Below are 27,955 nucleotides of genomic sequence, written 5' to 3'. Positions count from 1 at the left end.
GATGACGAGGGTGACCAATGAAGCGACACGCTTGACGGAGGCGCTTTCACAGGACCGGCCCTGGTCACGCATCACATGACCAGTCCAGGGGGCGGGCGGGAGGTCTCAGAACCACTCGGCCACCCTTCTTGGGACTCGACTGTGAGCTTCAGTTGCCGTGGCGACCCATCGTCTTAGTCCTGCACTTTTTTCTTTTCTGCACTACTCTTGGTCTGGGCTTTGTTGATTGTGCGCCTGCGGCATGCAACTCACCGTCAAGGAGGAGCGCCTGGAGCTGGGTCTGAAGGAGTTGGGAGCTGACAATCCAGCTTTTGGGGTGAGTTGTGATCAGTAACTCAACAAAGGGGTCATTCTGGTACTTTTTTGTAGAAGTTGAGGTATTTGTCCTTACAGTGTTACAGCAGTAAGCCACTGTGGAATGTGGAATCGACAAAGTCGATGGAATCGATTGCACCGTACTTTACTTGGTATACACTTAAAAGAACAGGGTCGAAAATGACTTGAGGGAAATGATCAATAAGACCGCTTTAAACTAAAATAGTAAACTTCCTGAGTCTTTAACGGCATTGGTCTTTGGAGGTGTATGAAAGGGGCGGGGTTTCTACTCTTCAAAACCGAGTCATTCAAGCAAAGTCAGACAAGGTCAGGTAACCTGTTGTAAAGATATCTCATAAAACTGTATTTTTGAAAAATTAGACAAATGACCGCTGATCATACAATTCTCAACTTGGACAGCCCATGTTCTCGCTTCTACCTGAAACAAAAACATAGAAACTTTTTTTAAATCTATCTATCTATCTATCTATCTATCTATCTATCTATCTATCTATCTATCTATCTATCTATCTATCTATCTATCTATCTATCTATCTATCTATCTATCTATCTATCTATCTATCGTGAGGAGGTCGGTTTTGCCTAAAAATAGAAATGTTAATCAGTTACTCCCCTTGATTCATTCAATGGCCAACGTTAGTTCTACAAAAGTTTGATTTTGTTCTACAACGAGCACATTCGTTGACAGTTCCACAATATGACAGAATGAAAAAAGAAGTCACATGAATTGAAAATGGTTTAAAGCGGTTCACAATAGTTAACATTACAAAATGAGGGCACTAGAAACTTTTTATATCAGTTGGACAATGTCTTTTAAAAGAAGGCGAATGTACAATTGTGCAAATGGGCTAAAGTGTACTGTCAGCTGAGACCAAACAAAATCAATGTTTATGACTCCCGCGCCACTTTTGTCTCCTGCGAGCCATTAAAAGTTATGATCGTTAGCAGGAGCTGCTCTGGCATGTGTTAAATAATTAAAATGGGTCAACACTTTTGACAACTTTTATAGGAGCTAAAGGTCACTGACATTTAGGCTTAAAGAATATCTATGTGCTTGTGACATGGAAGTTGCACATGATGCTACATGGTATATAATCACACTTAAACCAACATTGGACACACTGCCAAGCGTTTATAGGACATTCCAAATGCTGCCATATGTACTGGGAGTAAACTTAGACTTTATGTCTTTTACAGTCATCTTCTGAAACGCTTATTAAGAGATGACAGTTCTAAATCTGATAGTACACATTTAAGTTGAACGACACAAAATGCATCTCAGGCAACCATTTTTTTAATGTCATTGTTTTCTGAAACTCCTCAATTGAGAAACAAGAATGAAAAGTTTTAAGCATACAATCAGTAAATGTTTGAAATATCACCACACAGTTGTATGTGAGTAAGATGGTATTAGTTATTCTTTTAAACTGTTTAACTAGGGTATTGGTTAAATGCTACTTTTTTTATTGAGGGGAGAACCATAAAAAAACTTTAACCTACTTCACAAGTATGTAAGTTTCATTTTAGATGTGGTAAAGCGCTTTGTTACGGCGAAGGATGTAGTGAAAGCGCACAATATAAATAAATAAAAGGGATGCAACACCGCAGTGCAGGTTAGCCACCACTAGAGGGCGACATAAAACCATAAATGACCGTTTGTAAATTGTACAACGCAAAGCGTTTTGATCCGAGCGTATGCTGGCAGAAGTAGCAGATGTGTTGCTTGTCGTTTGAGGTGGACGCTAAAGAATTCCTGAAGTCGCGTGAACTTTGAACTGGAGCCTCTATAAATTTGCTGGTGGATTTATGCAACTCCCCGTGCAGACGCACTTTGCGAATGACGGGATGCCAACTGCAATGACTGATGCGCAACATGGATGGAACCCGCAATCCCCAGAAGCAAAAGATTGCTTTTGGGGGGCCTTCATGACATTTTAACCATGGGGCCCCCAGTTTTGCTGGAACCTCCCTGCTTGTGTGTGTACAGAAAAAAAAACAAGCTTCTAAATAGACTTCTGCATATTTAAGAGGTTTTAAAGTCCAAATCATATGTAATATTTTTTCTGCGAATACAAAATAGAGAAAAAAACTGTTTTTAAAAACGAATTGTAATATTAACCTTTTTTTTTTTTTAAAAAAGCTGTAATTTTATATAAACAAATGTGCATTTTTCTCACATTTATGGGGGGAAAATTGCATTTCAGTGTAGAAAATGTATTTGCTTTGTAAATTGAATTAAAAGCTTGGTCACAGAACAAATTAAATTCATTAAGTCAATGTACTACTGTGTTTTTTTTTTTTCTAGAAAAAAGCAGTCAAGTCACATAATGAGCCCCTTTGATATTGTGGCTGCTTGTCTTTTTATACAAGTCCTATGAAAAACAATAATATGAAAACAATGCAGCATTTTTGTCATATTTTTTCTAGAATTTGCTTTAAAAATAAACTTGGATTATACAGGTGGATATTGCTCAAGCATTTTGTTTTGCACCTTCCAGATGTTCCTCAATAATTCGCAACGCGTATCCATCGCCGGCACTGGCAGCCAAATGTGTGAAGGATTCAGCAGAAGAAAAACGAGGCCAACCAAAACAACCCTTTTTTCTTCCTCCCTTAGCGTCACTATTTCACCACATTTCTCGGGTGTCACGCGAGGAAATTAGAGAATTCCTTTGCGTGTTGGCAACAAATGGGTACATAAAAAAAAAAAAAAAGTGAACTTAATACTCAAGTTCAAAAGTCAAATAGCGCTTGAAAGGGAAGATATTCAACTTTGGTCCAGATCCAGGAGGGATTTATTTTGACTGCTTTCTGTGACAATCTGTTCACATCGGGAGGCCAAGTGAGGATAGGGACCCAACAGATCCAGAATGCGGGTGGTTTCAGGTGTTGGAAAATGTAAACAGGCTAGACTACTGTAACGCACTCCTCATCGGGATCCCTAGCAAGAGCCTCCAGAGGCTCCAGTACATCCAAAACTGCGCTGCTAGGATCCTGATGAGGGTGCGGAAAAGCGACCACATCACACCCATCCTCCGTTCTCTGCACTGGCTCCCCATCAAATTTCAAATAAATTATAAGATCGCCCTCCTCACTCACCAGTGCATCCTCGGCCATGCTCCCCCATACCTCAAAGAACTCCTTGCCCCCAAATCTGCCACCCGAAACCTCCGCTTATCCAATTCTCACCTTCTCCATGTCCCCAACACCAAGCTGCGCACCATGGGCGACCGGGCCTTCTGCCATGCAGCCCCCACACTGTGGAACTCCCTCCCCGACCACCTAAGAGCACCCCAATCCACTGACTCTTTCAAAACCGGACTTAAAACTCACCTCTTTACTTTGGCATTTCTGTAATTCCTGTTTTTATATCCTGGTTGTCGTCCAGTTGTTTTATACTTGTCCTTGCTTTTTATTCTTGTTTTTACTTGCCATGTAGCACTTTGAGATTTCTCAGAATATAAAGTGCGTTATAAATATAATTCATTATTATTACTATTATTATTATTAAACAGAAAATGTTGGAGATGGATCACTTGAAAATCCACGTAAATAAGAAGAAAAAAAAAATACCAGGGCATAAACACCTGACACCTAACCTAACATGAACGCAAATAGAGCCAACTGAAGCAAAATATTCCCAAGCTAATAAAGTGAATTAAAACAAAAAAGTAAAATAAATGATTTCAAAAAATCCCAAACTATCAAAACCAATAAAAAAAACATATATATAGGAATTGTGTTTTCCTACTGTGTATGTGTTGACTAGTAAGGCCAAATTTATTGATATTTTAAATTTATTTGAACGCAATATAGCCCAGCCCTCATGTTTCAAGGCAGCGTAACTTGAATGCCGAATGCTTGCCCCATGCTGACGAAAGTGATCTGTCCCATGCGGCCTCTGTGAAGAAGTTGACCTTTTTGTGTTTTTAAGAATCGCCCTCAATGCTCCGTATCAGGCGGTTCTTCCCCCTAATGGTCATAAATATGACAACGCCTAGCATGCGTCAAACTTTAGCTTGAATCAAATTTGTGCCTTTCAATTTTTTTCCTGGCCCAAACTGAGGTGCATGTTATGTTCGGGTCATTCCTGCGTACGTCGCTCATCGGTTTTCCTTATTGGGTACATCCATTTGGTGTGCACCATGTTTTTGTTTTGTTTTAGTTTTTCAATCCAGATCAGAGAACCAACTTTGATGTGCGTACACGCCCTTATCATTTACCGCAATGTCTAGTTCATGAACAGGATGCTTTGTCGTGATGTAAATACATGAAAAGGAAAAAAGACAACAACGACAAGACAACAACGGCTATCGGATTCAACGTGACACACAAAGGAACCCTTGTGGCTATTTCTGACAACATTGTGTTAGTAGAGCGGACGTCATGCTTACATGGCGCGAGGTCGGGTATCAAAGGCACCTTTGTGTACAGCAGAAAAGTGCTGACACGGTCAGAAAAAAGAAGCATGAATTGGTCTTGATGTTTGACATGAAACCTAATCGAGTGCCTGTCAACCCATTCACAGCGGGAAGCCGCCAACAAGTACTGATGTTCACGGTTGAGACCACACTTACGTTCACCAGCTCGTCATCCCTACAGACTTTAAAAAACAGTTACGATAAAAACACTAACCTGCTCTGAAAACGGAAAATCATATAATGCCAGGTCCCAAACTATTGGAGCCCTGTTCAGAAAGCTAAGTAGATTTTTTGTTGTTGTCAACAGGGAAAATCTGTTTTACTCCAAAAGACTTGTTTTTATAGATGAATAAGTCATTTTTTTCATCATTGTTTTTTTTTTTTTTTTAGCTGGCCACTTGTTGCACATAAAAACCATTTATTGCTTGTTGCTGTGTTGGTTTCAAAGCTCTCCGAACGTGTGGGGCGGCGTTGACAATGGAGACGCAGTAGCTTGGACCCACACCCCACCTCTCACACACCCACACCCACACACACACACACACACACACACACACACACACACACACACACACACACACACACACACACACACACCGCAGTAGCCCCTGCACAAGGTTTTCATTTGCTGCCAGACAGTTTGAGCTAAATTAACCTTGGTCGCAATGACGATGGCCGCCGCGCACTAATGGAAGCCATGCTGAGTCACACTTTGATCTCTGGCCAGTAAGTGACAACGAAATGCCCGTTAATTGGGACGGACCACATGTCAAACAGGCCATGGTCGTTACCGTACTCTTCCTAAAACACGTGGTGGCATTTCGTTTATTTTATTCACCCAATATCCAAGACATACAACATGATACAACAAACAGTATCAGTCGGATGCATGAAAGGTCACCCCAAGCAAGCTATTTAAAGATTTCCCATAAGTATCAGATATTGGCCCATATATGTTTACATTATGGACAACATACAGATTATAATAGACAATAAACTCACAATGAGGCACAACAAGCAGTAGACACACAAACATACAACAAGTAATGGATAGTCTCAGTATTCTGCTTACACTGGATTTGATGTGAAGTACATTAGCAATTAATTAATAAATTAACAACAGAACACAGGTATTCATGCGATTAATCATCAGCACATTAAACATACATTGATAGTTGATTTTTTAGATTTGCCTTGAAGATGGATAGCAACATTTTTAGTATTTCATCAAGCTCATTCCAAATCTGTGGATTGAAATTTAATTCAAATTTAGCAACGCTCTTGCCAAATCAACAAGTGGTGCCACAAACCCCCAAATCAGTCATCCTAATTTCTTCAGCTTGGTTGAAATGTTTACCATGTGAATAAAACGCCTGCTTTTGCAAAGTGTGACATAGCACCGTGAGGCGGTTGTTTCCATGACGACAAACAACTTGAAATGAAAACTCCAAGCGGCGTGTACATTCGGGATGAGTAGACCTCTAAAAAATGACTTTGACGTAGGAAACTCAAGTACGGGGAGGACGCTGACCTACCCGCATGAACGGATTCCATACACATGTCATTAAATCCACAGCAAAATACAGGCGAGGTGAAAGGTTAGGCAGACCACCGGGACTAAAAACACATTTACGGTATGTGTGAGTGTGTGTGTGTGTGTGTGTGTGGTGGGAGTAGGCCTCCCTTCTTGAGCATGCCACAAATCAAAATGAATCTCAGCGCATATGCTCGGTATTTGCTTCTCAGTGGAGACAAACGGTACTGACGGAATTCCATTACAAACACCGAGACTTAAATCTAAATAAAACCTTGTGCTGTGTTGTCCTTGTCTGGTAGGATTCGGGTGGTTGATGTAGCGTGTGCGCACTAGGTGAATTCATTTGATGTTCTTTCGAAGGGCAAAGATGTTGACGAACAGCCGGCGGTGGACGCGGAGGTCCGGCAGGAGAGGGCCAACACGGCCGCCGACCTGGTCTACGCTCTCAACGACCGGCCGCCCTGGTACCTCTGCATTCTGCTGGGATTCCAGGTAAATTTATCTCAGGCGGTTTTATGTCCACATAAGGTGACAATAGACAAGTGACGGACAATGTCCCCCAACCCTAACCATTCCTTCGTTTACAGCGGGCCCCTGTTTTGAGGTTAGATAAGGTTCGTGACGATGTAAGAAGACATGATTATAAAACGAGGATCGTCTGAAAACTTGTTAAAAACCCCCCCCCCAAAAAACAGCCATACCGACCGACTGCGGACAAACTAACTATAAAGGGTTCTTGGTTTGAAGGTTACAAATGCCGTGCGATAAACTAGCTAGTGCTGTAGCGTAAAAACGTGAGATTGAACTTAGAACACTCTTACTAACCAACTGACTGACTTCATGGGGTCCTCGGTTTTGGGTTCAGTCTTGCTAATGATACCAAGTGACTAATTTACTGTTTAACATACAAACCGACTTTATTAACATTCTTCATCATTCTTCATTTTTATTTTATCTCAGAAACGACCATCTCGCCGGGGCAGAATTAGATCGCAATCACAGCAAATTCTTTTTCATGTTCTTTTTTTTCTTCATGCTAACGGCTAACCACGGCTAATCAATTCGGAGCATGGATTGAAATCATACTTAGAAATAGTTTCAAATGAATTTCTGTCAAGAGTAAAACACTTCTTTTGACATCTTTCGAAGCAGCTGGCAACCTTGGGGCAAAGTATTGCTTCTCGCTCTGCTCAGTTTCTTTTCATACATAAATCTTTGCATTTTGAGCACAGCTGCGTAATGGAAAAAAAAGTGAACATGGCATTCTAGTTTAAATATGGAAAGCAATTTAAAAAAAAAAAAAAATCTTTGCATAGTAAGTGTCCCCACAGGCCTAGAACACATAGCAGCGCTAGTCTAAAGGAGCGCCATTTTGGTTTTAAAACAGGCTTCATTTTCAAAAATCATTCAGTGTCAATTATCATCAGAAAACTGGTTAAAGAACTTTCAAACCAAAGTGGAATTTGCAAGAAGCAATAACGCCGGTGACATATCACCGGAATGGCGACACCACCCGAGGCCCTAGTTGGAAAACAAATTCATCTCCGCAGGCATCTGCCACCATCAAACTGACATCTCACCTTGGGGCTTGAGACATGACCATCATAAATCTGCGTGTTTTACAGTGAAATGCCACAATGCCAACAAATTCTTGTAAAACAGTGGGGAACATTTCAATGCAGTTGAAATGGAACATAAACATCCTGAGAGACAGGACAGCATGCCTTGTAGCGTCAGCATGGTGCAAACACAGCGTTGGCAGCATCAGAAAGCTTGGAGCTTGTTATGATGATCAGAGCTGGCAGTGTCTTTGAGGTATGATGACAGCTTGGCTTTTATATCAACCACCTGCACTTGATCAAAATTGTGGTGGATTGAAAAAATAATTTAAAAAAAGGTATAAAACGGAGGCTATTTGGAATGAACCACCAAAAAGATATATACTCAGCGACTGGTAATGATGACAGAAAAATTGTAATTTGTAAGAAATTGATGGAAATTCACCAAAGAGGAGAGCCATGCTTTTTTTTTACTGCCAAACTGTTTGTGTGGTCTTCTACATCACAGCAGTGGAACAAATTTAAAGTAGTGCGAAATTTGATTATTTAAAAAAACTAGACGGGTAATTTCCAGTGAAGTTTTAGGGGAATATATTTTCCTATGTCCTATGATTGATTTTCCTTATCACAAAAAAAAAAGCTTATTTACAGATTGATTTAAAGATGTCGCCTTTGTTGCAGCATTACGTCCTGGCGTTTGGCGGCATCATCGCCATCCCGCTCATCCTGGCTGAACCGCTCTGCATCGGTGACAACAACGTGGCCAAAAGCCAGCTCATCTGCACCATCTTCTTTGTGTCCGGACTCAGCACACTTCTTCAAACGGGGGTTGGGATCAGGTAAAAATTGGATAGAAATCTTTTTTAATTTTTTTTTATTAACCCACTTCTGAAACCCCCCCAAAACTGCTCATCCTCTACTTTTTAAACAACCAAATTTCACAGCCCTACAGCAGCAAACTTTGCGGAAAATTGACAATCTCTTGGTTCTCGCGTATTTCTAGGGGGAAAGAACAAGCCAAGAGCGACAGGGTTGGAATTGAGGTTTTTCCTCTTCTTTCAAGCCCAGACAAACTTTTCAAGTCAGGCCCGCACTCTCCCTTCCGCACTAGTCGTCTTCGCCATAAATAAGATGTTGGATGTGTACGCAGTTTAGCGCGTATAGCTCATGTGTGTAGAGAACTCCCGAGAGAAGCATTAAGCGTAAGCGCGGGGGAGTGAGGAGGTGACGACGATGATGGCGATGCATCCATCTTTATAAGAACGCAGCTGCCTCCCACACAATTGAATTGTACACGCTTGGTATTGAACAACCTGAACAAATAACCGAGGCTTTTTGTTGGAAGCGGCGGCCCACGCAGGTCGCAACGAGCCAAAACGCAACATAAATGCGGATCTAATCTTTATTTGCTTTGCATCCTTTTTATAATTCATGACAAGCAAGGCCTGTTGTGGAGTCAAGGTTGGGAAAGTGGGTACAGTTTACACACAGTTTGTTTTCTCAAATTCATTCCTAGGAATAATGTGAAGCGTATCATCGAGAGGCAAAAGAATACAATTAAATTATGTCAATGTTTTTCAGTTGATGGTGGATTTACAAAAAAAAGAATTGTTTGGTGTTGAAATATTCCACATGATGCATGTAAAGTCAGATCTGCTTGACCACTTAACATAATATTACAGTTTAAAACAGATGTTTCAGATATTTGCTGCTGCTGCGGGGTTTTTTTTTTTTAAACATGTTCTTACAATCTGCATACATAAATTATTGACCCCTTTAAGCTGATGTACTATGAATTTATTTCTATTTCCCATAAAACCACTCTTCTTTTCTTGTAAACTAAATGTTTTTCCCATCACAGCAATGGTGCTCTGTTGATGAGAGGAATTTACTGTCCAGTTTAGACTTCTAAAGCAATGTTAAATTTTTTTTAATTTTTTACAATACATAAGCATCTTTATATAGCTAATGTGGGTTTCCAATAACTAGAAGCATGCTGACATCAACACTTTAGTAACAGTTGATTTCAAATTAAAACAGTACACAGAATGAGACTCGGCTAGTAAACGTCACATGTGGCGGCCGGAGGCAGTTCCACTCCATTATGTCTGATACTACATCACAAGGCGAAAAATCCTTATCACCTCAAGCTGAGAACTTAAATGCCTTTTCTATCACCACAATGCAAAACACATGGCAGTGAGCACAGCTAAGGCACTTTCTGGTATATAACAACAGTCATTCCCTTTGTTGTACAGACTACCAATCCTCCAGGGCGGGACCTTCAGCTTCATTACTCCCACCTTGGCCATTCTTGCGCTGCCCAAGTGGCAGTGTCCCACTTCGCAAGAACCCGCCATGTTATCTGCGCACAACGGTAGCAGCCCGTTGCAGATAGTGGACAATGGCGACGAAGTGTGGATGTCGAGAATGCGCGAGGTAAGTCCGACATGGTGTCAGTCATCAATATCCCCCCCAGACATGAACGCCAAGGCATACCCAATTGTGGAGTTCAAATATGTTCATTAATCAACATTGGGGTGAACTATGTCGCAACTAGAATTATGTTAATCCGATTTACAATTGTCGTAAATCCTATTGTGTTGATTGTAATTTGGGTGAATCCTATCGCGATCGGAGAGAATCATCAAAGGGTAATCAGTGTGATGAATTGTAAAGTAATTGGAGTGATTCGTATCGGAATTACAACGGGTGAATCGTGGGTGAATCATGTTGTAATTTGAGTTGAAATTCTTAGAGACAACTGCATCGAAGCAGAGTTGAGTTATTTGCCCTTTTCCCAGTTGGAGGTCTGAAACGACTTCCTGCTTTTGCTGGAATGCAGCCCAACAAGTAACCTTTCAAGTTCACTACCACTAAGAAGAATATCTAACATCCACCCAACCCCTACGCGGGTACATGAAAAGAGTTTTGGGGTCATGAATTAAAAGACTGACTGGGGAATTCATCTGTCATTTGTTAAAAGCTCATCAGGTATTTTTGCAGCCATCCATCTCATCTCTTGTCAGTGCAGTGCTGCAAAACAAATCCTCACAAGAGCGACAGTTATGGTCAGTGGAGGGCCATAACGACCATATTATTCAGATGTATTCTGTGATGTGTGAAGATTCTAATTTTACAGATTTGGAAGACCTCTAAAAATTGAATCATCTTTTAATTGGAGTGAATCGTATCACTTATTGTAAATGGAGTATATAGAATCGTTTTAAGCTAATCTTATCATAATCGGAGTCAATTTTATGGTGATAGAGTGACTCGACTCATTAAAATTAGGATGGAATTAATCACAGAGTTGAAGTGAATTGTGACTCATTGAATCAGAATCTGGGTTGACTCAATCGTATCATTATTTTAATCATATCGTTAACATAATGAATCATCTTGCAAACTCACTACAAACAAACGTGGCTGACGTGACTCATTTTTTATCTCGTTTGACAGATCCAAGGAGCTATCTTGGTGTCGTCGCTTGTCCAGATCACGCTGGGCTTCACTGGCCTGGTGGGCTTTGTGCTCCGATATATCGGACCGTTGGCTATCGCGCCCACAATCAACCTCATCGGTCTGTCACTGTTCACTGAGGCCGGCAAGAAGTCAGGCGGCCACTGGGGGATCGCTGCTCTGTGAGTCTGCACAGCTTACAAATGATGGAGGGAAAAAAATGCTAACGTGACTGTGGTAACCATTTGGGGCCCAGCTTTAAGCTTCAGTTACAAGATTAGCCATCGAAAGCTAAACGGTTGTAGCATTTTGCTTAAACAGCCAATTTCACCTAACAAGACTGATTTTGGGAGGCATGTCTATCATGGCTGGGTGGAGCATGGTGAATACATTTGAGGACTGGCCCTTCACACGTGAGATGTTTTTTTGGAGAAAAGAAATCAACCCCTGAAGCCAGTCTCACTTAGCAACAAGATTGTGGTAGGCTAGTCTGTCATGAGTAGTCATACAAAAAAATTCTAAGGAAGCCATAGCCAGAAAGTAAGTCTGACATTCTGGGTGTAAAACCTTTTGTTTTCCAGGACTGTCAAAAGATCAACTTCTCCAAGAGATATTGTACTGCAACTAAATTTAAAGCACATGTACTTGAAATGCAGGGCTATATTTCAAAATGTTTGAGTTTTGTAGAGGGACCAAGTCAGTGAAGTTTGATACCTCATCATAAAATGGGAGACTCAAAACCACAAGGTCAGCGTTTCACCAAACGTGCCCGCTATGTTTTTGCATTTTCGCTCATGATCAGCATACGTTGAATCGAGGCAAACGGGACTTGAGCTTTTTGGATGGAAGCTGAAAACGCTTCCAGTTTCTTCAGTTCAACCTGAATTTAGTCACAAATTTGCAGCGCCAAACGTCGTGGTCATCCACGTGAGTTTTCTGTTCTCAGACACAGGAAACGTCAAGGATCCGCTGTCGAGTTTCAGCTTTTACAACAGCACATTGCTTTTCGTTGAACGAGGCCTTGGGTCTGTTTTCGGCGAAGGCATCGCGTCTGTCTGTGGAAAATTTGTGCGGCAGATGAAAGCTTTACGTCACTACGGCAAGGGCGCTACATCTTCATTCTTGCCCCGCAGTGTGCTTTGATGTTTTTCTTTTTTCCGCTGACTTGGATGTTTAAAACCTTGTGTCACTAAGTGGGATTTGTCAGTACAAGTGGTTTTGTCACAGAGGTCTGGCAGCTACAGCTGTAGACGCTTAACAAGAAGCACTTTTAGTCACTTTAATTCGTTTCCAGCTTGAACCTAGCGACATCTGCGTTTGCACCGAGGTCCACATTGAGAGATTTTTCTGCCTGGTCGGTGTGACCTTTAGGCGGTTATTTCAAGAGGCTTGCGAGAGTCACATGCCCAAACCCAGCAAACAGGTGAGCCATGATCGTTACTTGAGCCCTTAGGCACAGTCATGTCATTTTCAGCTGATAGCAAATGACAGAATGGCTGACGTGAGCTTGTTTACAAAAAGGGTGGCGTTTTATGATGAATTCATAATTCACAAAAGCAATTTTAATCCCAAAGGTAAACTTGGATCTGACTTCCTCTTTAAGAAAAGCAAGAGAAAGAGAGAGCGGACTTATCTGAACCTTTCCTTCTGCGAGTTACTTGACAAAAACCTGCACTTGTTTACATTCAGAATTAGCATGTAGCTATCACGAGACTTCACTTTTTTCCCCTCATCAAAAATCTTCAAAAGGGAATAAGGCAACATGCTTTTGTACAATCAACATCAGAGACGAATGAATCCCATCAACTTGTTTTCGTAAATAAGCAATTTAGGATCTTGGATAAACCTAACATACTTATTGTTGTCATCAAACACCATTTAGAGTCTCAACTGAACCTTACCTAAGAGTTTTTGTAAATACTGAAGACAATTTAGTGTTGACTTCACCTCACGTACACGTTTATGTAATCACCAAAGACAACAAGATCCATCCAATTTTATTTAAGATTTGTACGCGTTCAAATCGTCCAGGTGTCCGTAGGAATTCTCACAGTTGTTGATTTAGGTCAGTGTGTGGGGGGAATAAAATAAATCTTGTGCATAGACACCAGCCAGGTAGGACTGATGTTTTGAACAAATTCCTTGGAATTAACGTTATTGCCTGTTTTGAAAAAAGAACCGGCAAAGTTAATTAGATGATATTAGAGTTGGAAGCAATGCGTGACGGGTTACGGCGATGAAGATGTTACGATCTTATTTTGCTGTCCCAAAATGAGGAACTACAGCAGCATCATGACCGGCCAGCACACATGGTCGCCATTAACTTTTTGCACTCTTTGTCTTTCACAAAGTGTTCTTCGCAAGTTTGATCGGTTATTGTGCGGGAAAAATGCTGTTGCTTGAATAATGGCGTCTCTTTTCTTAAATGAATGATTGATTGACTTACATAATTCAAGGCCTGCTTGCTGTCGTCCCCCCCCGGCCAACGAGGGAGTGTTGCGTCTGTCTTCAGGCACGTAAAGGTCAATTTTATTTTTTTTTGTATCCAGACAGAACGCATTCCCAGGAATACATTTCCACCTGAGCCCGAGGAAGGCTGCGGTGTCTTTAACATCTGCAGATGTGCAGCTTGTCAACGCGTTAATTTCGACATAATACATCATGCCGCAAGAAAGTGTGACATTGTTTCCCACAGGAAGCAATGGACATATTTTAAAAGTCTATTAGAGAGAAAAATATTTCAATTTAAAACGATTTCTTAAAACCCTTGTGAAGTGAAAATAAATGTCTTGCAAATCTGACACACCAAAGAGAAATGTCCTGTTTACAATCCTACAAAATTGGAATGATAAAAAATAAGTGCTGCTTATAAAATTAGACTTCAGAATGGTGAAAAATCAAACTCTTGTTTCCGTGTGTCCTTGGAAATCCATCTTCCTTATGTCTTCGTATCCCTACATGTTTGAGCCACCAAACTATATTCAATCAAAGCCTCCGGTGGATGGAGTGTATCCCTTTACCATATTAGGACATGAGGCGCTAGCCATCAGCTAGCTTGTAAGCTAAATTGTCACTCCACTATTATGCGTCCACAGCACTGTGTGCCTCATCCTGCTGTTCTCGCAGTACCTGAGCAAAGTGGATGTCCCGCTGATTGCCTACAAGGACAAGAAATGGAAAGTGTTCCACTACCCTCTCTTCAAGCTCTTCTCGGTGAGTCACCAGCTTCCACGCTTGAACTTGTTTGCCCCAGCACGCTCTGCCGTACAAACTGTGATGCTTTTATATTACTGTTGAGTAACCGCTGACAAACTCGCACCTGTGACGCTGGCCCGACTCCTGAAGCACATCAAGCGTGACTCCATGGAATGCGTCCTCCTGAAGCACCTCTTGTATCTTCATGGAAATCATGTCAACTTGAGTGTCAGAGAGTTATTCTGGAGTCACCTAAGGCTTCTCTGAGTCACTACCGCTCCGGGCGTTAGCAGTTTGGATGCAAAAAAGAATCAATACGAATTCTGAAAATCTTTCAGTGCACGCTTTCGTATTAAATACACAAAGTGTATCGGGCGTCCTAGCATAACGGAATGACCTTCCTTAAAACGACACTGAAAGAGAAGCCAACGCCCAGCCACTCAATTGGACTGTTTTTACAAGGTGACTTAAGGATGAATTCTCCACTCACTGTAGTTGGTTCTGGTTTAACTAAAAACTCATGGTTACTATTCAAACTAAATCAGGTGTCACAGTACAGCAAAGCAGAGCCAAGCTCTTCAGAGCTACTGATGAGTGTTCCGAATTGTGTAAGAAAGGCTTCGCCGTCCTAAAAACAAATACTTGATGTCAGAGCATGTAGCTTCCCTTGAATCTGAGCATACCCTGATCCCTCTGCGTTATCTCCCATAAACATCCAGCAACACATCCTGATGTCAACAGACCAAAACCAGGAAGTCCAAATATAATATTTCAGGGGATTTTTCCTTTGGCTTCATGACATCTGCATTTGATAGCAGAATTTTCCAATATTGTGTGGGTCGTCATTTCCCTGACATGAAATTTTTGCCCGCTAAACTCTAGGCCTTGTTTGGAATGTGTGGCGGCTGGCTGGTTTGTTTTCTGCTGACCGTCTTCGATGTGCTGCCATCCAAGTCGGACAAATACGGTTACTCAGCGAGGACTGACATTAATCTGGATGCTGTTGCCAACTCGCCTTGGTTCCACATTCCCTACCCAGGTAAACAACCATTGGCTGATACTTGCTTTAAATTGGGTCACTATTACCGTTGTGCATTTCATGTTGCCTCCATATAGTTTGGATATGGGACAACAATTTCACACATCATGATTTTTTTTCCCATATCCGTGCATGTACTGTACTCCAATTTGCCTCTATTCCATTAGGGCACATCCAATTTTGTTCTTCCAGTAAAATATACAATCAAATAACAATCCCTCTTTTTAGGGACAATAAAAAGGACATATTTATTACGTGCAAAACGTTTCAATGAATTCGCACTGCCTTTGCTGGTGCGTCTGTTTTCTGTCAGAGATATTTCAAAGGCTCTTTTCAAACATGTCAGGGAGCTAGCCTTCCTATAGCACTGTCTCTCACTGGAGTGTGTAAGTGTAAAAAACAAATATATGTCCTGACATAACATGTTACTGGAAGCCCTTTATAGGAAAGGATCACAAATGTAAAAGCAGACACACAAACTGTGCCTTACACCTCCACCTTACACACACGCCAGAAACAAATACAGTGATCCCTCCCCAATTCGCAAGTTTATACGTGACAGTATCACGTTTGTTCTTTTATTTACTGTAAAGGTACAATACATGCACAGCACAGTGTGGGAATGGTTATTAAGGGATTAAGAAAGGTTAATGTAGCGTAAAAGTATTGGGGAGGGTTTAAAAAGCTTTAACATTCTGTACTGGACCACAACGAGTCTTAATTCTGAGGGTTGGAGACTTTGCAATATTTGCCAAGGTAAAGAGTACTTCTAATTGACTTACAATACACCCATGCTGTCTAGCGGCCACTGAGTTGGAAATTTCAATACATTGTTATTTAAATTTCTAAATAATGCATATACTGTTTCTACTTGCGGTTTACGTTTTTCGCGGGTGGGTCTGGAACACATCTCCTGCGAAAAACGAAGTATCGTCGAAATTTTAAGTGCAATGTCTCAAATGGATGTAAAATATTCTGTAATTCTTCATCTTTTGTGGATTTTGGCCCAAGAATGTCAGATATATTTTATTAAGGCATCTGGAAATGGTTTTAATTTTTTGTTGTGGAGGGTGGGGCATATCATATCAGAACATCAAGACTGTTTTTCCCGGGATATAAATAAAGCTTAAAGTCTGGCATAGCTACACATGGTAAACAAGGTTAACAATGATCAGAATTCATTTATTGTGTACGGGATGTTGTCGGGCCCTGCACTGTTGAGGCAGAGTTAAGACTGATTCTACCAACCAGATGAGCTCCATGTTCACAGATGGATTGAGGTTTGTCGATACAAGTTGTAGCAATGTTATTGTTTGATCCGTTAAGAATAGAAAATCACTTACAAATTCGGATTGCCCAAAATATCACCCAGCGGTAGACAACATTTGAATTTTAGGACCACCAAGTTTAGTTTGTTGGTTGAGTAAACATTTGATCAGTCCTCCATCGCCATGATATCAGCGCAGAAAACGGGGAAGCAGTCGAGCGTCCATAGTGACAAAACAAGCGGTTGACAAAATCCAGAACCAGTCCACAAGGTCACGCATCAGGAACTTATTCAGTGTTAAGAATGATGCAGGGATTCCCGGAATTGTTGGACCGGATCAGCGGGTATGAGTTAGATGAAAACAATCGGACAATCGGTCAAATGCGATACAAGGAAATTGGCGTCCTTTTTGCCACGTGGCGTGAAGATGATTCGAGGAATGTTCTCATTCATCCAGATGTTTGTATATAAGGCATCAAATGCTGTTGTCTTGTCATCGCCGGGCCACTTTTGTGAGGCAGATGTTGTTTACTACCCAGCTTTGTGAATCTTCATTGTGGCTTCTTGCCACTGGCAAGTACTTGGGTCTAGGATGTGACTATTTATTACTCAGCAACACGGCAACCCAGTCAGGAGGAGGTCGCGTGTATCGGAGATCCGCACCGGATACTTGCGGTTTGAGAAATTTTCCTCGGGATTCACGGTACCACATTTTTGTCAAGGACTCCATGATTTCACACAGCTGGCCCTTTCATCTGAACATAATCCGATTTTACGCGGGCAAAAACCACAACAAATCATACGAAAGTTAAAAACTAATACTTTTTACCCACAAAGAATTTTTGCCAAATGATGGGTAATGTGCTGGAATAAATTTTATTTCTTAACATAACAAATAAAGTCAAACTGCAAGTAAGTTACCGTTTTAAATAACAGCATATAAAACATATTAGCAGATGTTTTTAACCCTACCAATCTCCTACTCTGAATAAAATGTAATTTTCAGTGGCAGACCCTTCTTTTACCTGAAAAATTCATCCTTAAATCGTCTGTTCGCAGGTCAATGGGGCTTGCCCACTGTCAGCGTGTCATCAGTGCTAGGCATGATGGCGGGCGTTTTGGCATCCACCATGGAGTCCATTGGTGACTACTACGCTTGCGCCCGGCTGTCGGGCGCGCCGCCGCCACCGACCCACGCCATCAACCGTGGCATCGCCGTCGAAGGCATCGGTTGCATCCTGGCTGGTCTGTGGGGAACGGGCAATGGGACTACCTCCTATAGCCAGAACATTGCTGCACTTGGCATCACCAAGGTACATTGAAACTGGCAATGAAGTACATTAAATGCACTGGCATTTGCATTTATATATTTACAGTTTCAATTATTATACTATTTAAATTATAATCCTGTTCATATTTACAGTTTAAAATATTATATTATTTAAATCATAATCTTTCTTGCGTGATGTTTGACTTTATCAAAGGAATCTAACCTGTATGCAACTTCTTATCACTTTAAACCCTTGCGGCTGTTGGTCCTCTCCAATTTCGTCTTGGAAGAACAAGCGTTCCTATCAATAGCTTTAGGTGTCAACCATTCAAGCTTGAGTGTTGAGAGTTTTGTAAGGGACACACCAGAGTTGTCGTTTGTTTATGTATCTACAGTAGAAGGATCACAAGGGTTGCAGGAAACAGCCTGAATCGTCGACTCATCAGAGTGAACGGGCGCCCTTGTAATATTAGATTTGTGATGGCGTGACATCTGAGATGCTACCTTGGGTGATGATACCCTGACCCTGACCCTTGCTTGAAAGTCGAACACCGGCTTGAAATCTGACTTTAAAACCCTATGCCTTCTTTGAAATCATTACCAGGTTTAAAACACCCTCATTTGAAACATTCACCCTATTCACAACCCAGACCCAGATTTTGAATTCTAATTTGCAAGCCTTACCCTGACTTAAACGCCACATTTTAAAGCCTGACTTTTATAAAACACTCCATTGAAATCCTACGTACCAGCCTGGAAACCCTAATCCAAGTTTAAAACCCCAAATTGAAGCCTGCTTGAAACGGGCCCCAAGTTACCGGTGCAAACTATGGTGTTTGTCAGCTGTAGTAAATTGCAACAAGGAAGGCCATTAAACGTCATTAAACTTCAGTTCACAAGGTATTAAGTTTAACGAGAAGCTTAACTTCAAAATAATGAGCATGAGTAGAATGTTTTGTGAAACTCATAAAACCCGATAAATTGTACCTGTAGCAATGCATGCATCTATGTGACAAAATAAAAGTACATGTTGTTCTGAACCCTTAAAAACAAATCCAACAAATAGAGCAGGCAACATAGCTTCCATCGATTTTTCGATTGACAGATGATCGCCCATGGGCCGTCTAAGGCCAACTTCTATCATTCAAATACGAAAGCAGTATCTGTCAACGTACAGAAAAAAGCCTATGGTAGCACATTTAAGGTGTTCATTACTTTTCTTACTTCTTCTTGATATGACAGCCGTGTTGAAAGGGAACTCCTTAACACTCAGGCAAAAACGTCCTCTCCAGGAGCTCATGTTTCTCTTCTCCGCTTTCTCATTGGTAAAAGAATTTCTTGGAAGAGGTATAGTGCCAATTCAATCAAGTAAAGTGATGAAAGCTTTGAGAAAGACGCGGTGTTACTAAATGTACCAGTGAGAATAGAAGAGGTTAGCTTCAGGTTGTCCGTGGTTCGGGTTAGTTCTGAAATAAGATTGGTTCAGAATTAGGGGGGTAAGTTTGGGTTGAAGGGTGAAGGGTACTATTAGGTTTAGGTTTCTAGAGGACTTGGGTTTGTCACGGTTACTTTTGGTTAGGGTTGGCTGTTAGAGGGTTATAGTTAGGTGTTTGGGGGTAAGGGTTGGTTAGAATTAGGAGATAGGAGGGTTGGGGTTGGGTGGAGGTATGATTGGTGGGTTTGGTTAGGGTTGGGAGCCTGAGCGCTTGAGTAGTTTAGAGTCAGTTTTGATTGCTGTTGGTTAGGGCCAAGTGGAAGAGGATCATGGTTAATTATTGGGGTTGTTCGGATTAGGTCAGAGAATTGGAGCTGGTTAGGGTTAGAGAGGTTGGAGGTCAAGTAAGGGTTTGGGGCCTACTTGTGGTTCGATGTTAGGGTATTAGGTTGAGGTGGTTGGGTTTGAGTGGTTTAGGATCGAGGGTTGGGTTGATTGTTAGGCCTTCGGTTAGAGTTGATCATGAAAACATGCAGTACATATGATCAAGTGCCAATTTGAGTCTTTGAGGATGACAAGAAATTCAGTTCTAATCCAAGATAGCTGTGGTCAAAGCCTCATGGTAATAATTTCCAAATTTTGACTGAACCTCTTCAAACTTGGAGTCAGGCCATGAACACGATTGATTTTGGACAGATTGCAAATGTCCGAGAATGCTCCATGAAATGCAAATAAATAAACACGCAGTGTAGATTTGATGCACTTGACAAGTCTGCTGTCGGAATCCAAGTCCGCAGCACACCAGCCAAGACCAACTTAAAGGAAATTCTCCAAAGGCTTTGTACTTTTTGATTGCTTTACTGCCTACGACGAAAGACTGTAACCCCCCCCCCCCCCCCCACATGCATCCTAGGTTGGCAGCAGACTGGTGCTCCAGACGACTGGAATTCTTATGATTGTCCTGGGAATCTTTGGGAAGTTTGGAGCCGTCTTTATTACCATCCCGGATCCGGTTATCGGGGGCATGTTTCTGATTATGTTTGGAATGATTGCTGCCGTTGGGATTTCGAACCTGCAGGTAAGACAGACAGACTAACTTACATTTTCTAAACACTTTGGGTCATTGATTTACACTCTGCCTGCATGATGTGAATAATATCAGTGGTATACCACATGATAATTTTCTTCATGGGAAAGTTGTCTTTCAAAGCTGAATACTAAATTACTCGGGTTTTTTTTATAAGCAGTGTTGAGTCATAAGAATTTTGGTTGATATTAGACTGATATCACTATCAGATTAGGGCGCCCCTATGAGTAATCAATCTAGAACCTGAATTTGACATGTTTTTCTAGCAGTACTGGGACTCTGAGCCTTCTTTAGGAGTGGATGAGTGAAATTAGGAATTAGGTGTGCGCCGCTGCAGCTGTGTAAATGGTCGGCAACACCCCCTGTCACATCTCAACATTTCAGGAAGAAAAACACAATCGAAAACACCAGACCTGAATATGACCAGAAAGGAAAATACCAAAATCCAAGAAAACCCCAGACGGAAACAGTTGAGAGGGATTAAAGGCATTTCCATTCTTTTCAGTGGGGGGAAAACTCATTTGAAAAAGTTGGATGTGTATGCTTTGTCACGGAACGGACTCAACGTGTAAATCGAATTATCGCTGTAACCGAAAAAAAGTTCATTTTAAAATGATTTTCGTATTGTAATCCTATTTCTAAAGAAATATTTGGCAACAAGTAAGGTTTTTCAGTTCTAATCAATTTTGACTAAACACATGTACAGTCTTATCAGCTTCTCCAAATACAGATGGCAAACAGGCCACATTTTGTCAGTTGAGAGAGGAGGAGGGGCAACGCCGTCCTTAGTGTGCTCCCACTCACACAATATGACCTTTCTACAGTGCTTGACCTGGAAAGACACAGTGCATTTGCACAGACGTGGCCCACGTCAACAGCCCCGTTGTATTCACTTCAAGGGGAAAACAATTATTTGCAAGCATTTGAGAAGAAATTATTTGCAGGCATTTAACAGTAGGCAATAAATACCGCGCCCTCGCCACATCATGTGGAAATTATTTAGAGTAGAAAAAAAGAAAAGGAAAACAAGCTCATGAAAGAGAGACAAGTGACTGAAAGAGAATGCACTCAACCATTTGGATGTTTTCATGCCTCACAGCAGTATTTGCCATTCGTGTCCTGGTTCCCAGAATTCTTAGCAGCGGGATAGCGGCTTGCTGAGGAGTTCTACCCAGAAAAACAAACACAAAACTCAAGACATCTTTTCCACGTTGTCGGAGCGCGGTCTATACCCACAGCGGAATTATGACGGATGCACGGAACTGTGTTGCAAAACGAGCTCGTTTAACGTGCTGGTGGTGATACATGCTTCAAGCAGACAGGAACAGTTGAAGGGTAAAAATAAGGACAGAAATGTGGAGCATGACTAACGAGTATTTGGAACGTAATGAAAATATACTTTTCTGCGAAAAACAAATATCCCATTTTATTTTCAGATCAAGTTGTCACAGCTGTCTAAAAAGATAATTTCAGAAGAATAGTCACTTTTTTGACATTTTTTTTTTTTTGTTGAGACACAATTTTTGGGTCATGGCTTTCATACGCCAGAAGATTACAGTGGGTCTTGTGCACTTGTGGTCCGAACAATTATTTCTCAAAGTAGTAGATGAGATACTGGCAAGATGGGCAAAGAAACAATATTGCAAAATATTTAAAAAAAAAATCCTTTAAAAAAAAAAAAAAAAAAGCAACTTTATCAGAGCAGGGCTGGCTGATGAAATATATTAAATATAATATCATATTAAATATTATTAAATATTTTCTTGATTTTTTACCTTGAAAAAAATACAACTTTATCAAAATAGGGCAGACTGATTAAATGCAAACATGGAAAACTATATTCGCCTCATACTGGGTGAACATACAATAAATGAATGCAGAATTGCATTTTTTGCCAATCTATGCCAACATTCCAGACTATATCACTCAGGACATTAAATGAATTTCAGCTGAGGCGTATTAAAAAAAGACATAATAGTTTGCATCTGTCAATAAAATTGGTATACTATAGTTCCTCTCTTTTTATGTCTTCAGTATGTGGATCTTAACTCATCTCGTAACCTGCTCATCCTTGGCTTCTCCACGTTCAGCGGCCTTGTGTTGCCCACATGGTTTCACTCCAATCCGGGAATCATCAACACAGGTAACGCCAGTGGCATATTTCTTTCAGCAATAATTTTTAAAACAGCACGGCTATTGTGGAGCGTCATCATTTCGGGCTGGTTTTTATTTACACATAGAACTAGCAAAATATGAACAGTTCAAAAGAATCTTCAGACTTTTTCTGGAAGGCCATTAATCGGAGGCACTTTCAATGGTGGCATTAATATTAGTTGTGACTGGTTAATTTGAAACGCAACCCGAGACCAATTAGAAGAGGGTGTGCACACTTGTGCAACGACATTTAGTTTTCCTTTGCCCCTTGAAAAATACTTTCCCACACAATAGAGTTGTACAGTTTGTAGGTCACGTTAATGGTGGAAAAAGTTCAGATATGATTTATGTTGGTCGAACTTTTATGTACGACAAAAATCTGGCTTTGAGACAGAGGTGTGTGGACGTTAGCTATCTTGCGATGGTTTAGTGTGTTTGAAAGAATACAGAAACACTGCGTAGAACTTAAAAGGCTACACAGGGGCCTCTTGAGAAACAGCTGGACTTTATACATTGGCATGATTCAAACAGTATCGGCTGAAAGACGAAACCACAGCTCACGTGGGAATGAGCAGGCAAGGTTAGACTTTTGGGTTTCGTTTTTTTTTTTTAGCAGGTGCCGTTCTTGTTTGCGTGTGCTAGCCGGGAGAAATCTGCCGCATGCTAAACAAGCGGTTGTCGGTGAGTGGCGAAAAAAACGGACCCCTCGTGTTCGTGGCATGATGCATGTTTGCGTTCCAAACGCGTAGTGTCCCTCAGACAAGTCAACTTTTGTAAGTGTTGAATATGCAAACCTTGGTAAACACCCCAAAAAAGACACGCTGCATGCGCCAAGTAAATTCTTGAATCAAGTTTCAATTTTATTGATTTATTGGTTTTTAATTTAGTTCATTCCAATTACTTTTCAGAGCGGGTTTTGTTCCACTTTAGTTTTGTATTAATATTCGTATTATTTTGAGGAGTATTTTTCTTGTGGATTTTTTACGTGATAAAAACAAAATAGTTTGAAAACAACAAACCGTAAATCAAGTCCACAAACTTTAATGTACGCCAAAGTGCGGTACATCATAACACTTCTAAAGTTACATGCATCACAACCCTAACATTTTAAATAAAGATAGGTTGGGCTCGCTTTCCATCCATCCCTATTTTTGCCAAGTTGCCGACTTCAAGTGGATTTGTGGAGGGGATTCCCGTTGAGAAGTATTAAACTCGGTTGGACGGTATACTATTTAGAATATTTCTATATATGCTATTGACATGACAAGTGAACCCTGTTGCACACCAAAAAGGTCGTGCACAACATGTACATCCCAGTGGCCATGTTTAATTTTGCCTTCACTGTATTCAAATTGTTGTGATCAGCATTTTGTGTGTGTAGTGTGTTGGTGAATGGGCGTCTGGGCAGGATGGCTGAGGTAGTGCTAGTTCTTAATCTCCCACAAAACCCCAGAGGCCTTCCCAAATCCCACGGGGCCCAGATGGCAATGGCTTCTCACTCACCTTTGAGTCCCCTGGCCCAGATTTGAAGAGCCTAATTGCCTTAGCGTCTGCTTGTTTGTTTGGGCTGAAGTGAGGATTTTGGGGGGAATGGATGTTTGTAACTCGCATTGTCAGCTCTGAAACGAGCGGCTCAGCCTCTCGGGCACTGATTCAACATCCCTGATGTCCGGTTAAAGGTTCATGGACTAGTCAGCAGTTTGACCTCATAGCAAAATACTAAAACAAAGACAACTGTGGCGTTAGACTACACTTTGCGCGAGGCTTGTCTTACTGGTAAGGAAAACAGCATATTAGCAGATAGGCCTTCATATCAAGGAGAGCAAATAAATACTCTCCAGGCTATAGGCGGTGCTGCGAGCCCATAATTATCCTCCTTATTGCCCGTAGATGTTTTTGCCAAGTGGATGATTACTCTAAACCTTAATGATAGGTGCCATTAGCTGCAGGGTAGGCTTGGATATTTTAGACAAGTTTCTTCTTGAACAATACCTACAACAGAACTACAGTGACGCTTACAGACTAATGGATAACAGCACCTGTTCTCTTCAAGTGTTTTGAACTAGACTTTCTTGTTCAATTTCTACTGCCTTTTTATTGCTTCATGGAAACGTGCGATCAAGGGATAACTTCGAAATCAAAACTCATACCACCGCCACCACCGGTTGCACAGTTTGACGATTTGCTCAACACTTGTCCACGAATGTATACGAACTTGGTGTCATCGCCTCAACGTGTACTTTTTCAATCTGACACCAAGCTCACCTGGCATGACAAACGTGAACGGGGAGACACTTTTCTTGATGACTGAGATTTGTTACCAAAGAGCGCTGCCGCTGTCAGAGATGAAAGGGTGGAGGGGGGGGGGTGCTGACATGATAAGATGATCGTGGTATCTTCTGAGGAAAGTGCTAATCCGCGGTGGGACCGGTCTGCCGCTCTCAGGTCTAGGCCGCTTAGCTACCCCAATCCTCTTGGCGCTACCAGCTCCCCCACCTGTAATCTGTCCCGCTCAGATAAGCAACGCTTGCCGGAGGAGAGCTCCCTGGCTCGCTTCCTCACCCAAACCCTCGGCCCAACCACCCGCCAGACATGTTGTGACGAGGTCCTGAACTTTCGACCTGCGTGGCCGACCTAAAATGACTTTGCATGGCAGATTAACACTCTAGTTCATGTTGGATTGCAGGGATTTATGCTTTTGGTGAGCTAATTTCCCAATGACATGACTAATTTTAAGTTCAAATGTACAAAACCATTTAAATCATCTTTGCTCTTACTACCGCTATTTTTCCAAAAATAGCCATCACCAGTGGGGGAAGCAAAACCGATCATGCCCTCAGGAGCCTTTGAGTCTTGGAATCCGTTTATTACAGGAAAGATGTTTTTCCAAATAATCATAGTCCTATTCTACCCTAGTTGAAGAACCACCGCTCTTAATCAGCCCCACTTCACCCTGACCTCTGAGCCCTCCGTGGATGTCCGTGATTTACACCGGTCACATTCCATCTTTACAAGTGTCAAAAAAATAAATAAATGTGAACGTTGTATTTGGAAGGAATCAAAGAGCTAGACCAGATCATCGTGGTGCTCTTCACTACACACATGTTCATCGGAGGCTTCTTTGGTTTCATCCTGGACAACACCATTCCAGGTAAGATCAAAGTGTCCTAACGGCGACATACCGAAATGTTAATGTCATAAATGTTTTAAAGGAATGCCAGTGATATTAAATTTGTTCAGTGAGTCCCTTCCGAATTGTATGGAAGTAGATTTTTTTTTGTCTCATTCAAAATACCTTTACGAGACTTGTTTTATAGTTTGAGGTGTCGCATAAGCTAAAACTATTAGTCAGTCACTGTTACTTGCTTCATTCATGCTTCATTCCACAAAAATCTTCTTTTCTCTGCCTCTTAGTCAGAAACCCGTAGGAACCTGTGTTCTACCGCTGACTGTCAAAAAACAAAACAGTTCTTCACTCATAAAAATCTTCAAAATCCTCAATTAACCTGTCTGCTATGTTGCTCTTCCTCCCTTAGGGAGCGCCGAGGAGCGAGGTCTCCGCAAGTGGCAGCATGCGGAAACCAATGAAAGTCAAGCCACGTGCGACCAGTCATGCTACGACATTCCCTTCTGCAACGTCATTTGGCAGCGCTTCCGCTTCTTCCGCTATGTGCCCTTCCTACCGTCATACAAGAGAGGTCAACGGAGAACGCCGGACGCCTTGCCGTGACGGTCTCCTTTTTTCCTCGGCGCATTTTACACTCAACACGAGCACAAACAGTGCAACAAAATAGACGTTATTACGTTTCAGTGATAGCGGACAGAGATAGTAAGAGGGGTATTTCCGAAAATAGTGGCAAAAGTTTCCGTTTTGTTTTTAACTTAACTGCAAGGGGAGGGAGGCGTCTGGTGGCCGGTCACCGATACCATATAAAAATTAATAATAATAATTATAAGTAATAATTAAAAGGACAATTCAGAAGAAAGACTACAAAACCAAAGAAAACCAGGCCTAAACATAGTTTCACACAATGTTGTGGAGTGACCACATATCAATAGTCTACTGAAGCATCGTCTCGGGTTAAAACAAGATTCATGTGTAATATTTCAGACTGGTTGTATGAAATACTTTATGTGAAAGCTCATATAGTGGACAGCACGGGACAAGCATTCTACTGGAATGCTAACCGTGATTATTAAAGAGACCAACTCCAGATCTTGGCAGAACAACAAAGTCTCGTAGCTCCACGGAACATAATCACACAGTACTGTCATTTATTTCGCAAAGGGGGGAGGGCTGATTTTTACATGTTGGAATCACACCAATTAGCAGTTATAACATCCTGACAAATATAACATCCTTCAAGACAATTTAAATCCAGACAACCATGTGGGGCATCCATAAGTCAACCTTAACAGGAACCCTAATAGTTGCCAAAGACGGCACTACAGGTGCTCTTTGAAACTCAGCACGTAGCCGTTGCCGTTTCTGCCGGCGAATTTATCTGAGATTGTGTCTCAAGTGTTGCTGTTTTGGTTAGCAACAAGTTCTTTTCAATGTCTTCCTTTGAACTGAAAGTTTTATACTTACTGTCATTTGCTTTTTGAATGGGAAGTATGTACAGTGTGGCGTTGTAATTACTGCCAGAGGTGAACTAACAAAGTATTGTGCAAAGGCTGTGAATACTTTATACATGTGATTTCAGTTGTTGGTTTTTTTTCCTGACTTTTTCAGTTTTTCTTTATGGGGTGTTGTGTGTAGAATTTTGAGCTGTAAATGATTTCCACATTCACCGTATGAGGAGGAGGCCACTATTTGAGAAAATATGGTAAATTGAAGACAGTTTTCAATAATGTTTCTATTTTTTACAGAAAAACATAGATAATATAATGGTTATTTTAGAAGTACACTGACAAAATATCAGCCAGTCCACATGATGGATTTGGTAGCTAAATAAAAATAATCTTATTTCTGTATCGATTTGTATTAATGTTCTTTTCCATTTTCTACACTGATGTACTAAACTGTGTCAATAAATAACTTTGAAAAAATGTTGGCATCATTTCACAACAGGACAGACAACATCATGACCAGATCACCTTGAAAGCCCAATTTGATACATTTATGCTGGCTTTGAAACAAGACCACTTGTTTGAAACCCACTTGGAACTCCAAATTTGAAACCGTAACAC

The 27,955-nt window shown here is 41.2% G+C and overlaps 1 protein-coding gene and 2 long non-coding RNA genes across 7 annotated transcripts in view; 1 reads left to right on the top strand and 2 right to left on the bottom strand.

The window, feature by feature from the left end:
• The window catches only part of LOC147055390 (uncharacterized), a 62,016-nt gene that overhangs the window by 18,993 nt on the left and 15,068 nt on the right, over window positions 1-27,955 (bottom strand). For 2 of the 4 annotated variants that reach the window (XR_015066553.1, XR_015066552.1), the window contains exon 4: window positions 21,682-21,775. This is a non-coding gene — a long non-coding RNA (uncharacterized LOC147055390). Of the gene's footprint in view, window positions 1-20,435; window positions 20,594-20,628; window positions 21,441-21,681; window positions 21,776-27,955 lie in introns of those variants that run through there. The other 2 variants (XR_015066554.1, XR_015066555.1) reach the window with 2 other exon arrangements.
• Window positions 242-27,814, top strand: LOC147055391 (solute carrier family 23 member 1). Of its 2 annotated transcripts, XM_085915468.1 has the most exons (12): window positions 242-316; window positions 6,655-6,786; window positions 8,535-8,692; window positions 10,112-10,292; window positions 11,316-11,497; window positions 14,411-14,528; window positions 15,393-15,549; window positions 17,876-18,129; window positions 20,435-20,599; window positions 22,643-22,751; window positions 25,818-25,913; window positions 26,299-27,814. In XM_085915468.1, exons 1-12 carry the CDS (start codon window positions 242-244, stop codon window positions 26,490-26,492), a joined length of 1,821 nt encoding a protein of 606 aa, XP_085771594.1. In that variant the 3' UTR covers window positions 26,493-27,814. The 2 variants fall into 2 exon arrangements, with proteins under 2 accessions (XP_085771594.1, XP_085771593.1); XM_085915467.1 differs by lacking the exons at window positions 242-316; window positions 6,655-6,786 and adding an exon at window positions 8,190-8,379.
• Window positions 6,776-9,735, bottom strand: LOC147055392 (uncharacterized). The gene is made up of 2 exons (XR_015066556.1): window positions 7,875-9,735; window positions 6,776-7,526 (listed from the first exon to the last, which is right to left on the bottom strand). It is a non-coding gene; the product is annotated as an uncharacterized LOC147055392 (long non-coding RNA).

Source organism: Syngnathus leptorhynchus, chromosome 6, assembly GCF_054491065.1.
Source record: "Syngnathus leptorhynchus isolate UIUO chromosome 6, UIUO_Slep, whole genome shotgun sequence".
Taxonomy (NCBI): Eukaryota; Metazoa; Chordata; class Actinopteri; order Syngnathiformes; family Syngnathidae; genus Syngnathus; species Syngnathus leptorhynchus.
This window is presented reverse-complemented; position numbering and strand designations above follow the sequence as displayed.

Excerpts from the sequence above, each read along its gene's own strand:
- LOC147055391 (XM_085915468.1), top strand. The coding sequence starts at position 242 with ATGCAACTCACCGTCAAGGAGGAGCGCCTGGAGCTGGGTCTGAAGGAG. Across the intron at positions 14,529-15,392 it reads CTCTCTTCAAGCTCTTCTCG|GCCTTGTTTGGAATGTGTGG; the intron begins GTGAGTCACCAG and ends GCTAAACTCTAG. Across the intron at positions 20,600-22,642 it reads TTGGGATTTCGAACCTGCAG|TATGTGGATCTTAACTCATC; the intron begins GTAAGACAGACA and ends TTATGTCTTCAG.